The sequence below is a fragment of the Acinonyx jubatus genome, chromosome D2 (assembly GCF_027475565.1).
Source record: "Acinonyx jubatus isolate Ajub_Pintada_27869175 chromosome D2, VMU_Ajub_asm_v1.0, whole genome shotgun sequence".
Taxonomy (NCBI): domain Eukaryota; kingdom Metazoa; phylum Chordata; class Mammalia; order Carnivora; family Felidae; genus Acinonyx; species Acinonyx jubatus.
The window spans coordinates 6,326,893-6,340,086 of record NC_069393.1 but is presented as its reverse complement, the minus strand read 5'-3'; the positions used below and the strand labels follow the sequence as shown (position 1 = coordinate 6,340,086).

At 40.4% G+C, this 13,194-nt stretch overlaps 1 protein-coding gene across 9 annotated transcripts in view; it reads left to right on the top strand.

Annotated features, from left to right (window-relative positions):
• Positions 1 to 13,194, top strand: part of LYST (lysosomal trafficking regulator) — a 191,017-nt gene that overhangs the window by 106,353 nt on the left and 71,470 nt on the right. For all 9 annotated transcript variants that reach the window (XM_053207470.1, XM_053207473.1, XM_053207475.1 and 6 more), the window contains 7 exons: positions 984 to 1,115; positions 3,770 to 4,385; positions 5,365 to 5,542; positions 7,654 to 7,823; positions 9,335 to 9,565; positions 11,884 to 12,050; positions 12,699 to 12,851. In XM_053207470.1, coding sequence (XP_053063445.1) covers positions 984 to 1,115; positions 3,770 to 4,385; positions 5,365 to 5,542; positions 7,654 to 7,823; positions 9,335 to 9,565; positions 11,884 to 12,050; positions 12,699 to 12,851 — 1,647 coding nt within the window. The remainder of the gene's footprint in view (positions 1 to 983; positions 1,116 to 3,769; positions 4,386 to 5,364; positions 5,543 to 7,653; positions 7,824 to 9,334; positions 9,566 to 11,883; positions 12,051 to 12,698; positions 12,852 to 13,194) is intronic.

The following is a 13,194-nucleotide window of genomic DNA, read 5'->3' as shown; positions in this document are numbered from 1 at the left end:
AAAGGTTGAGTAGGAGTTGAAGGGAAGGGACTTCCAGATGAAGCAAAGGCTTGATTGGGAGCTGTGAGAAATCGGTGCTGCCGAAGTGTAATGGGAGAAACAAGGCTGGCAGGGGGTCTAGAGTAAGGGGTCTGGAGACAGATTGTGAAGATTCTCATAGACGAGAAGCTTGGACTTTATGTAGAGTGGTAAGGAGGCAACAGAGAGCCACTGGAAGGTTCTAGGCAGGAGTTGACATCTGACAGAATTCTGATTGCTATGAGGATTTGAGGGTGACCAGATGTCCATCATGAATACCAGTTAGAAGTCTACAGCAGGACTCCAGGTGAGAGGCTTAAGTGCCTGAATTATAACATTATGATAGGGACGAGGAGAGTTCAAGAACAGAATCAAGTAGAACCTGGGGACTGAATTGCTGTGGATAAAGAAAAGGTAGTGGTCAAGGGGGGCTCCAGGCTTATACTTGAGAAATGGGTACTTCTGCCAAATGAACCAGAGAACAAAACAGGAGGACTGAATTTAGGACAGAAAGAGCATTCAGATTTAGATTTGTTGCATTTGTGGTGCATTCAATAAATCGAGCAGTTGAATTTATGCGTATGAAGCTCAGAAAGGAAGATTAAGCTGGAGGTATCAATTTTGACTCATATTGGACATTGAAGGGGATATTTAAAACTGCAGGACATAGCACTTTCCTCAAGGAGTAAAGTTAGCTATTAAAATATAAAAGTAACTGTAAGTGTAGTTGGAATTCAAAGAAAATAAAAGTTAATGTGGCAAATAATAGTCAAAAAATCTACACGTAGTAAGAACTATAGCATGTACTTACATATCAAATGTGCGTTAGTATAAGCTATGCCATATTTTTCACTTTGAACATCTTTTTGTAAAAATGTATATTGAGTGATTTGCTTTTAAAGTTGTATTTTTGTTTCATCCTTTAAAAAAATTTTACTGTTTTCAAAAATTTGTTTTGATTCCAGATGGCAAGATCTTTCAGGAGAAAGTACAGTCAATCATGTACCTGAGACATTCTAGCAGTGGAGGAAAGTCTGTTACTAGTCCTGGATTTATGGTAATAAGCCCATCTGGTTTTACTGCTTCGCCCCCTGAAGGTAACTATAACAATAATGAAAGTGTAACCCTTCCTGATTTAGCTCTGAGTATTTGTAGATAAATAGATTTTACATGTGTAACAGTATGATATACTGACATTCAGACCAAATAAATGGAAGGTTAGACTTAAAAATTGTAGAATATATGTAAGGAATCCATTTCACTACTCTCTGGGATCAGGGCTCACACTCAGTATAACCAGAGATACTGCAGAAAACTTAGGAAACAGATGAAGCTCGTGCTGTCTTGTTCTGGAATTCTCTGTTTCCTTTTATCATAGTCATTTGTCTTTCATTAAGCTTCTGATTTATTTTCCCATTTTCTTCAACAACTGTTTGCCTTACTCTCTCCCTTCTACCTAAACATCGTTTTAGACAATTTCACTCGCCACGTAATGGCCATCCGGCCATCCGGGGCCAACCTCTCGCCCCTTGACCCTGGGTACCTTTCCTTCTCCTTTATCCACCAGTATGCATGCCTCTGTCTTGGACTTCATCAAGAACACTTCTCACCTCTGAACTCCAGGATCCCACTCTCTGACAATAACCTCCTCTCTGGTTTCTTTATCACCATCCCGTGTTCCCTTCTGCCTGTTTTCCCTGTCCAGCCTACATCTCATTAGCCAGTCATTTCCTGGACACAGTCTTCAACTCCCTCGTCCCCTTGGCCTTTTGGCATTCTTGACCTGAAAACCCCAACCTGGCTTCCATCTAACCATCCCCATACTGCTGAAAGCTGCTAGAGAGAATCCCTGTCTTTACAAGGGTCTCCAACTGTAGCCGGCCTTTTAATGCTGCCCTGTAGTTCTTCAGTAAGTTCAAAATCAATTCCCTCTTCTCTTTCCATAGCAAGTCTATTCAAGTCTTTAAGCTTAAATCTTGAAGACAGTACTTTTCTGTCTTCCTAATTCACTCTTAACAGACTACCTCATCTCTAATAGAGAGAACAGTAGGTAGGTACGTGTTTCCTAGTTGCCAACCGGCTGTATATCTTTTCCTTTTCTGACAGCTGGTCTCTTCTAGCCTGAGACATTGCCCTTATTGTCTGCCCAACCTGTCTTATATTTGGCTCTAGCATAAATTAATCAGTAGTGCAAGTTAGGTAGAGATAAGAATAGATAGGACGGGATATATATATATAGCTATTAATTTCCAGTTTTGTTTCTCTCCCAAAGTGTTTCAGTTATTTGCTAGCACATTTTATGCCCTTTTATTATAGTATTTGAAGGCTGTGTTTTAAGTAGTTTTATTTGGAATTTTATAGGGAATGTACATTTTCAAATACAATCATGCCCCCATTTTTTCCACATCCTTTGAACAGAATCTTTTAGCAGCCTTAGCCCTCCAGCCAAAATGTAGAAATAATTAGGAGAAACTTCTGAGCTATAGAACTATTACTACCAAAAGGCCTGTGCTCTAAAACAGTTCACGCAGTGCCTGTTTACTCTATATCAGTGCTTCTCAAGTTTTAGCATGAAAAAAAAAAAAAATGACCAGAGAAGTTGTTCAAACACAGATCTTTGGGCCCTCCTTCATGCATTCTGATTCAGTAGATCTAGGGTGAGCCTAAAGAGTATGCATTTCTAACAATCGCACAGGTAGTGCTGATCTCCGTGCTGCTAGCCCACAAACCACACCTTGAACAGCACTCGCTTTACCACCGTGCACTGAGAATGGCAGTGATTTTTCTGGTCTCCCTGTACATGGAGTACTAGAAGCAGCAAACTGGACAGCTATCACAGGAAGACAAAGCGCCATTGCTTCTCATGAAGAAGTGACTACGGAAATGGATGAGAGACAAAACGGTCTAGGGCCATTTGGTCTAGTAGTAATAACAGCAAGAATGGGTATTACTCCCTTTATTGAGCACCTGCTATATGCCAGACACTATGCTGGGAGCATCACAAATATGATCTCACTTAATCCTTAAAGCAGCCTTGCAAAGAAGATATTCTGAACCCTCCTTTTACATTTGTAAAAACTAATACCCAGATAATTAAATGATTTACTTAAAAGGCCACCTAACTCACAGAACCATCACTTGAATCCAGTTCTATCTTGTTGCAAAGCCCACACTTTCACACCATATCAAACTGCATCCCAGTGACTGCTAGCCTGAGGCAAATTAAGTTTCACTTAATTTCACGACAGTAGAGCCATTAATCCTAATGACTTTGAATCATTCAGTCAACACTGTATTTTGTTAAGGAGACAGGAAAAGACATACATTTTTGGGAGATTTTAATAAAAAGTAGTTAAAAGAAAAAATAGTTGGGGCACTTAAGAATTTTAAGCAGTAATGGGGCTCAGTTGGTTAAGCATCTGACTTCAGCTCAGGTCCTGATCTCACAGTTTGTGAGTTCAAGCCCCTCGTCAGACTTTCTGCTCTCTATGCAGAGCCCGCTTCGGATCCTCTATCTCCTGTCTTTCTGCCCCTCCCCTGCTCACATGCCTACGCTCTCTCTCTCTCTCAAAAATAAGTAAACATTTTTTTTTTAAAAAGAATGTTAAGCAGTAGTTAACATTAACCTGTGTGGATTCTTTAGCATCGCTAGATAAATGGGTTACTGCTGTGGTTGTGATGGACAGTGCAGGACACAAGTGGTCCCACTTAGTAGATTTTTAACGAGTGTTTTTCTGTCTACTCTCTCCAGGAAACAATTCCTCCAGGATTATCCCACAACGGACGATCGCCAACATTCTGCGTTCTAGAAGCCTACCAGCATTTCCTACCGCTTCACCTCAAATGCAACCACAAAAACTGACTGGAAGTTTGGGTTGTAGTATTGACGAGTTACAAAATATTGCAGATGATTACATTGCTTCCCAAGCAGAGAAACTGAATTCTCTGGTGAGTTCCGGGACACTGAAGAAAGACAAAGAGGATGCATTCATCAGTAGCTGCGAGTCCGCAAAAACCGTGTGTGAAACGGAACCTGCCGTTTCCGCCCGCGCCTCTGTCAATGGTGTCCCAAAAGGAACCTTGGAATTTCTGGGGGTCAGAGTAGATCACAAAGAGTTGGGAGCAGAACCCAAATCAGAAGATGACGAGTCCTACCCACGCCGCCCTGATCACCTGAAGGGACTGGCCTCATTCCAGCAGAGCCACAGCACTATCGCCAGCCTGGGGCTGGCTTTTCCTTCACACAACGGATCCGCAGCCGTTGGACGCTGGCCGAGTCTCCTTGACAGGAACCCGGATGACTGGGAAAACTTTGCCTTTTCCCTCAGTTACCAGCCGAACTCCAGCCGCACTGCAAGTACTCACAGGTACTCACTGCTTTCGCATGCTCCCCCCGCCCCCACTTTTTCTTTCACTCTTCTTTGAAGGATGTCTACCCTTCTGGAAATGTCTTACATCACTTCTCATATACAACATATATATATTCATAGCAAACAGAAAGGTACCTTTCTCTTTAGTCTAATACTAAATAATATTGAATTCCATGTTTTACCAAAGGCTAAACCATAAATGGCTCCTAAAGAAAAAGTGCCTTGTGGTTTACATTTAGAGAAAAACTCCTCAGGGAAACTATAAGATTTATAGTAGCCAGTGGCAACACCCGGTAAGAGTTTCCCCGGTGGTGGGGATGTTTCTCCTGTGCTGTGCAGTACAGGGGCCACCAGCCACATGTGCCTGTCGAGCCCTCGAAACGTGGCTAGTGTGACCAAAGGGCCAAATTGTTTATGTCATTCTAGATAGTTTCCCTTGCGCAAGCGGCTGCTGACCACCACCCTTTTGCACGTCATAGCTGTGGAATAGAATGGTGTTTAGTGGGCCCTGTGCCTAAAGTAGATCGGTGAGAAATAAAATGGTAACAAGTGATGGCAAGGTTGTTAGTCACAGGTCAACATTTTTTTTTTTACTTGTGTGACCTTTTGTTTCACATGTTGAAATTACTGCTGCTCCTCACAGTTCTTTTTTTTTTTTAATTTTTTTTTTTCAACGTTTATTTATTTTTGGGACAGAGAGAGACAGAGCATGAACGGGGGAGGGGCCGAGAGAGAGGGAGACACAGAATCCGAAACAGGCTCCAGGCTCCGAGCCATCAGCCCAGAGCCCGACGCGGGGCTCGAACTCACGGACCGCGAGATCGCGAGATACCGCGAGATCGTGACCTGGCTGCAGTCGGATGCTTAACCGACTGCGCCACCCAGGCGCCCCAGCTCCTCACAGTTCTTAAGGAAATCACCGTGCGCTTTTCTTCCTGATACTGTGTTCACAAGACTTCTGGGGTCTCTGTTTTAGCGTAACGGAAGACTGTCTGGTACCTATCTGCTGTGGATTATACGAGCTCCTCAGTGGAGTCCTTCTCATCCTGCCTGATGTTATGCTTCCAGATGTGATGGACAAGCTCATCCAGGCAGACACGCTTTTAGTCCTCGTGAACCACCCATCACCTGCTATACAACAAGGAGTTGTTAAAGTAAGGGCCAATTCTAGATGTGTTGTTTTAATTCAGAAAAATAAATGTACGTTTGATTTAAAACTTGAATGTATCTGTTAAAGTAGACCTAAAACTTTAGTCTAAGGAAGAATGAACTGATACACAGCTGACCCTTGAACAACACAGCTTTGAATTGCGTGGGTCCACTTAATGCGGACTTTTTTTTTTATAAGTACAATACGGTACTGTAAATATATTTTTTCTTCCTTATGATTTTCTTAATAACACTTTCTTTTCTTCAGCTTCGTTTATTGTAAGAATACAGTATAGAATACATATAACATACAGGATGTGTGTTACTCAACTGTCTCTGTTGTCAGGAAGGCTTCGGGTTACCAGTAAGCTACTCGTAGTTAAGTTTTGGGGGAATCAAGTAATATGCAGATTTCCAACTGTGGGGGTTGGGGCTGGCACCTCTAACCCTCATGTTGTTCAAGGGTCAACCGTAGTTGGTTCCTTCTTTCTCATATTTTTATACGAATTATGCAATTTTAAGCTCTCCTCCATATATTGATTCATATCAATACGTTTTTTAAGTCTACCAATTATAAGGAACACATAGTTCATTGGAAACCTTCCCTGCAGCGTAGTATCAAATCTTAAATATCTACTTCAGGTTTTAGCTCAGGTGTCACCTTTACAGAGACCTGATCACCTTTCCAAACAGCTTCCCTCTAGCACCCTACTCCTCATTTATCCTATCATAGCATCCTCGTTTTGTCTTGTAATTATCTTTTTAGTTGACCTGTGTGCTTGATCTTTCAGTCTCCCACACTGGAGTCTCTGCTCCACGAGGGCATGCAGCTTGTGTCTAGTATATACTAGGGACTAAGCGTAGTGTCGAATGAATAAGCGTTTCATATGAATGCTTTCCGTTAGAAAACAGCCCAATATTGTAAGGGTCTTGTAACGATTCTCATTTTCTTTAGTTCGTCTGATGTAGGATGTTTTTTAATCACTTGCAATTCAACCCAGTATTTTTTGAGCTTCCATCCCAGGTACAAAACACTGGGCTAGTTGCTATGTGGATACAAGGTGGAATTATAGAAGCCCCGCATTCAACGAGCTTATAGTCCAGTGAGGGAGAGAGACATAGACCCCACTAAGTAAAACGTAAGGACTTCTTGTGATGAGTGCTTCAACAGAATATTAATACAGAAGAATGGGAGCGTGGGAAAAGCAATTAATTGTGATGGGGGGAACCAGAGAAGGATTCATACAAAAAGTGTATCTTGTATTGTGCTATAAACTCAGAAAGCTTTTTAAGTAGGGCAGCAAACAGATGTGTGTTTGGGGAAGAACAGTCAGTCTGTCACCACTGTGAGGGAGTGATTGCAGGGGAGAGAGACGTGGAAGTATTCTGTTTAGCAGGCTTGCACCGTAGTCCAGGGGAGAATGATGAGTTCCTGATTCGGGCAAGTGGCAAGTCAGAGCACACTCAGATTTGAGAGACATTCGCTGGAATGAGTAATCACACGTAAGGAATCAGGACTGGAGGAGCCACCAATAAAATTAGCCGTGAAGTCTAGGAGCGTGGCACTGCTGTGTGCTCTCAGATGGGAACCACGAAAGACATGAGTGTGGAAAGAAAATAAGTAATTGAGTTTTACACATGTTGCATTTAAGACGCTAGGGAAGGGTGGAGATAGGGCTCTGTGCTCAGGATGGAATCCATCCGGAAGTCTGGAAGTAGAAGTCTAGGAGAGATACATATGTGCACGCACACACACACGTGTGGAGAGAGAGGATAGTACAGTGCTCGCCGATTTTTTTCCTTCAGAATAAAGCACAGCTTTTGTACTTACACTCGACTAAGGTTACCAATCTACCAGGTGTCAATGCTCAACTAAAAAGTTAGTTTCCCCATAACGAAAGTATTAAGGTCTCCAAGATAAAGTCAGCGTGAGCACTCCAAACTAGTCAGAAACAAAGATTATTTTTGGTTTGCTATGGAGGTGGCATTGTTTTTTAGCTTTCTGTGCTCTATACATATGAAATTAAATAACAACTTACAAGTATTGTCTGATTTGTGTACATTATATAAAATTTTAGTGCATTATGTAAATTGTCTTAATATTTTTTTTTCTTAGCTATTAGATGCATATTTTAATAGAGCTTCTAAGGAACAAAAAGATAAATTCCTAAAGAACCGTGGCTTCTCCTTGCTAGCCAACCAGTTGTATCTTCACCGGGGGACTCAGGAATTGTTAGAATGCTTCATTGAAATGTTCTTTGGTCGACGTATTGGCCTTGATGAAGAGTAAGTGGCTTCTTCCCTCCACCGTCATTGGGGATCTTTTGTCTTAAAAATAAAATTTGTTAAGCGGACTCTTAACAAAGTTATTTGGTCATTTTTAGAAAAAATCCTCTAAAAGTATTTCCAGGTGAATCAATTTATTATTTTCCATGTGGTATTGTTTCTAACTTCTGCCTTTGTATTTCATTCACTAGTTACAAACTAGAAACCAGTGCTTCATCAAAGGAAAGAAGGTGATCGTTTAGGATTTGACATGTAGTGTTAACACGAGGAGGGTAACTGAAAAGAAGGTGGCTCCCATTGTCCCAGCAGTAGATCACACGACTGATTGTCCCAGCAGTAGATCACACGACTGGTCCTTAGAGAGGCTTCCCCCCATCCCTCAGCCTCCGGGTCATCTGGGAGAAGAGTCATCCCTCACCTGGAATTCCTGGTTGGGCCACGAAGTGCAACTGTTATCCCCGTCTGTGTTCAAGCAGTGAGAAATGTGTGTCTCCTCGTTATTAGGTGTCTTCTGCTTATTAAGTAGACTGACTCAGACCTTGAGGAATTTACTGGTTGCAGTAATGACAACAGTACTTTCATCTGCATACAGCTTTTAGCTCTGTCAAAGCAATTCTGCAGTATTTCATTTGATTGTCACAAGAGCTTTGAGAAGAAAGTAGGGCAGATGTCACCACACGTATTTGACAGTTAAGGAAAATAAGGTACAAAATGCTTACATTTCCTTCCATCACAGAGGCAAATAGTCTCGGGACAGGAACTCAGGATTCGTTCCTTTCACCAGAACTCTTTTTACTAGTTCACTGTCTCTCGGATACTATCACCATCATCATTATTATTGTATGTTAATGTAATAGTATATAATTATTATATAAATTATGTATGTTGTATGTTATGATTATGCTAGTAATTGTATGCTAGTTTATTGTTAATAGTTTTATTAATAATCAATTAACAATAACTTCCTGTGCACTTGTTATATAGGCCCCTGAAGTAGGGTTCTTTTGGACACATAAGGGGCCTATGGACAAATTAAAGCAAGTCAATTAAAAACCATGAAATTGTGAGGCATCTAGCTCTTGATTTCGGCTCAGGTCACGATCTCACGGTTCGTGGGATCAAGCCCCACACCGGGCTCTGCGCTGACGGCTCGGAGCCTGCTTGGGATTTTCCCTCTCCCTATTTCTCTCCCCCTCCTCCACTTACACACGCACTCGCTCGCTCTCGCTCGCTCTCTCAAAATAAATAAGCTTAAAAATTTTAAAAACCATGAAATTGTATCATATTTCATTTGAATGTTGTATATTTACAAACTTGGGACAGACTTCTAGCAATACTTGTATTTTATTGGAGAGGTCAGTGATCTTACAGGTTGAGATTCCTTTCTCTCCACATTTATTTTTTATAGCTTCAAAATCAAGTTAACAAAATGACCCACACTGCAATCCTTTTTCCTTGTTTAGTGGTTAATTGCTTGTAACGTGCTCTTAATTGTGTGTTATTTATCGCAGATTTGATCTGGAAGATGTGAAAAACATGGGACTGTTTCAGAAGTGGTCTGTCATTCCTGTTCTGGGACTAATAGAGACCTCTCTATATGACAACATGCTCTTGCATAGTGCTCTCCTACTTCTTCTCCAAATATTAAATTCTTGTTCTAAGGTAGCAGATATGTTATTGGATAATGGTCTACTGTACGTGTTATGTAATACAGTAGCAGCCCTGAATGGATTAGAAGAAAAGTAAGTTTAAAATCATTATTTAAAACTTTATCATCTGAGGGGCGCCTGGGTGGCCCTGTCAACTAAGCATCCGACTCGTGATATGGGCTCGGGTCATAATCCCAGGGTCATGGAATCAAGCCCTGTGTTGACTCCCCACTGGGCGTGGAGCCTCTTAAGATTCTCTGTCTTCCTGCCACCCTGCCCTTCCCCCATTTGCGCTCAGTCTCTCTCTCAAAAAACTAAAACAAAAATAAAAACAAAACTGTGTCATCTGACAAATACTTTAGAAAGGAAAGACTTTAGTAATAGGTTACATTAAAGCATCCGATTTTTCAAAACACTTTCAAAGAATATCCTTCCTACCAAACTAATTAGATTGGATTAATTCAATTGTATTTGGAGGGGGCATATTTTCTATCATTTTCAACAAGTTTACTGAAAAGGAAGATGTGTATATGGCCTACTTTTAGGTGTTTAGAACCTGAAGGCAAGTTGAATAAATTTAACTGTCTTTAAATAGATTTACCACGCTTCCACAATGGTCTTATAAAAGTTATTATCCCCAGAAGGAATAGGAAATTGAGGACTGGAGAGAGAGAGAAAGAGAGAGAGCCTTGTTGAACATCACGTAGCTAGTGGATAGACAGGGTTTAAAACGGAACCTGTCTCCCTTCAAACACTTAGGTTTTGAACTATGATGCTCCTACTTTCTACCACCATAAATTAATTTCTCATTTCCAGAAGTACATTGGCAAATGGCTGCCTACCAAATTGATTAACGGCCTTAAAAAATATGTGAGGAGATTATATTTCTACTTGGATTTTGTGCCTTTGGTTTCTGCATTTATGATGTACAGCATACCATTTTTATTAGCGTAATGTTAAAATATAAATCTCTAGAAGCACATTACTGTACATTAAGGCATTAAATATTATCTATAATTTTTAAGAGAAGGCAGACAATAACCTTTAAGAGAAGGCAGAAGCCAGGGAGGCTCTCTGAGTACAAGAGAGACTCCTTGTACTGAGTTCCGTTCAATTTTGGGGGGGTACCTATTAAGTTCAGGATTTGTGTGCTGGGCATATAAGAAATACAAAGTATTTTATTTCCTCAAAATACGTAGTCTTGATTATAACACAATGCATGTGTTATAACACAACACTTGGGAAGAGTTGCCTACGGGCTTCTGAAAGTAGTGTGTTGTTGTTTGTTGTTTTGTTTTAATAACTTGCACTTAATGTCGTTACATGCTACCCTATTAATTGACCCCAAACAGTTACCATTTCTAACTCTTGGCTTGATTTGGAAAAAATAAATGGTGAGAAGTATTCAGGCTTACTATCATATATTAAGGTTATCAAGGTTAAAAATTGAGGCACAGGGGCGCCTGGGTGGCTCAGTCGGTTAAGCCTCCAACTTCGGCTCAGGTCGTGATCTCACAGTTCGTGAGTTCGAGCCCCACATCTGGCTCTGAGCTGACAGCTCAGAGCCTGGAGCCTGCTTCGGATTCTGTGTCTCCCTCTCTCTGTGCCCCTCCCCCACTCACACTCTGTCTCTCCTTCAAAAATAAACATTAAAAAATTTTTTTTTTTAATTGAGGGACAGAAGTAACTAATTCATATTTATTATTTATAACTGATTAACAGATGTTCAAATCTATTATCTCCTTTAATCCTTAAAATAACTATAACTTGGTGTGAGATTCAGAGAGATTAAGTAATGCATTCAAATTCACCTTCTCTGAGGAGCCATCTCAGAACGTCCCTGTTCACACCTACTAAATCTTCACCTTTCCTGGGGTCTATGAGGGATCTATGTGTTCCCATGGTGTATAGTGTGTCAATCCCTGTTTTTACACTTACCACCATTTACTGTTCATAGTTCTCTCTTTCCTTGTCTGGTCTTCTTCAAGACAGTAGACTTTTTCCAGGGCACCTAGGTGGCTCAGTCGGTTGAGCATCTGACTTCGGCTCAGGTCACGATCTCACAGTTCGTGGGTTCGAGCCCTGCGTCGGGCTCTCTGCTGACGGCTCGGAGCCTGGAGTCTGCTTCGGATTCTGTGTCTCCCTCTCTCTCTCAGTGCCTGCCTCTCGTTCACGCTCTCTCTCTCTCTCTGTCACACACAAAAATAAATAAACAAACATTTAAAAAGAAAAGACAGTAGACTTTTTGACAGGGGTCAAAGCATGTTTTCTCATTTCTGTTTCTAGCGTGCAATTCAAACTCCCCACCATCCAGTAGGCACGAATAAATACTGAATGGGTGAGCAAATGCTGGAAGAACAAGAATTTAAACCAGTTCTCTTTGCCTTAAATTTTCTGTTCTTTTTCTTTAGCGTTCCTCTGAATGAATACAAATTGCTTGCTTGTGATATACAACAGCTTTTCGTAGCAGTGACCATTCATGCCTGCAGTTCCTCAGGCCCCCAGTATTTTAGAGTCATCGAAGACCTCATCGTACTGCTTGGCTATCTTCAAAATAGCAAAAACAAGAGGACGCAAAGTAAGATTTTGTTTTTATGGATTTCCGGGGTTGGGATTATAGAGGAGCCAAAAATGTCTTTTGAACCAAATCTCTTTCTTGTGGAAGCTATTTTACTGAAGGTTCATCCTTCATTTTATGATAATATCTATCAGCTTTAAAAAGAAGTCTTTTAGGTGGCAAAAATTAAACAAACGATACGTTCATATGATCAGTAGCTGGCAATACATCATTAAAAAAAGTTTGATTTTTTTTTTTACCAAGTAGAACTAAAAGGTTTATGTTGAATAAAAATCCTCTTTAGTTTTCTTTAATGGCAAATATTAAATGAGTATGAAATGTGACAATTTCTGGTTCAGTTTTGCCTTATATATTTAAAAGCCCGTTTTTTAAGACAATGATATAAGAGGAAATAAATTTGTGAGCTAGTTTTTTCCCATTGAATTTTTTTTTTATAGTGATCATTTGGAAATTTGCTTTAAAATTTCTTTTAAAGGCAGTTTAAAAATGTTTACTACTATCAGGAACCCATATTGATCAAAATTTTAAAATCTATGTCTAATAAAACATTACTGGCAGTTTAGATGTTGCATGAAAATAAAAAGCAACTCCGTGTAAAAAATTAACATCCACATAGCTTGAAAACATTCTAGTGTCTTCTGTTTTCAGGTATGGCTGTTGCTCTGCAGTTTAGAGTTCTCCAAGCTGCTATGGAATTTATAAGGACCACAGCAAATCATGACTCTGAAAACCTTGCAGATACATTCCGGTTACCCTCTCCTCCTCATCATGCAATATTTCAACCGCGGAAGAGCATCGCTGGTGAGTACTGAAATAATATTTTAATAATTATAAATTGAGGGTGGCATGACTTTCCTGTACTCTGTACTCCTGTACTCATGCCATTCACACTTTTAAAATATCTTTTAGTTTAAAAAGTTAAACTACAAAATTTGAGAAAGGTTTCCTCCCTGGGAAAACCATTCTACTGATTTCTTTCAGTGCTGTTCTTGTTCAGTTATCTCTTGAGCAACTACTGTGTGCCAAGCACTGTGTAAATGTTGAAGATACAGTGATGATTAGAAGCAGACACAGATTCTGCACTTGTAGAGATTACAAAATAGTAGAGAAATGTAGAGGATCAGAGTAGAGACTCTAATAGGCA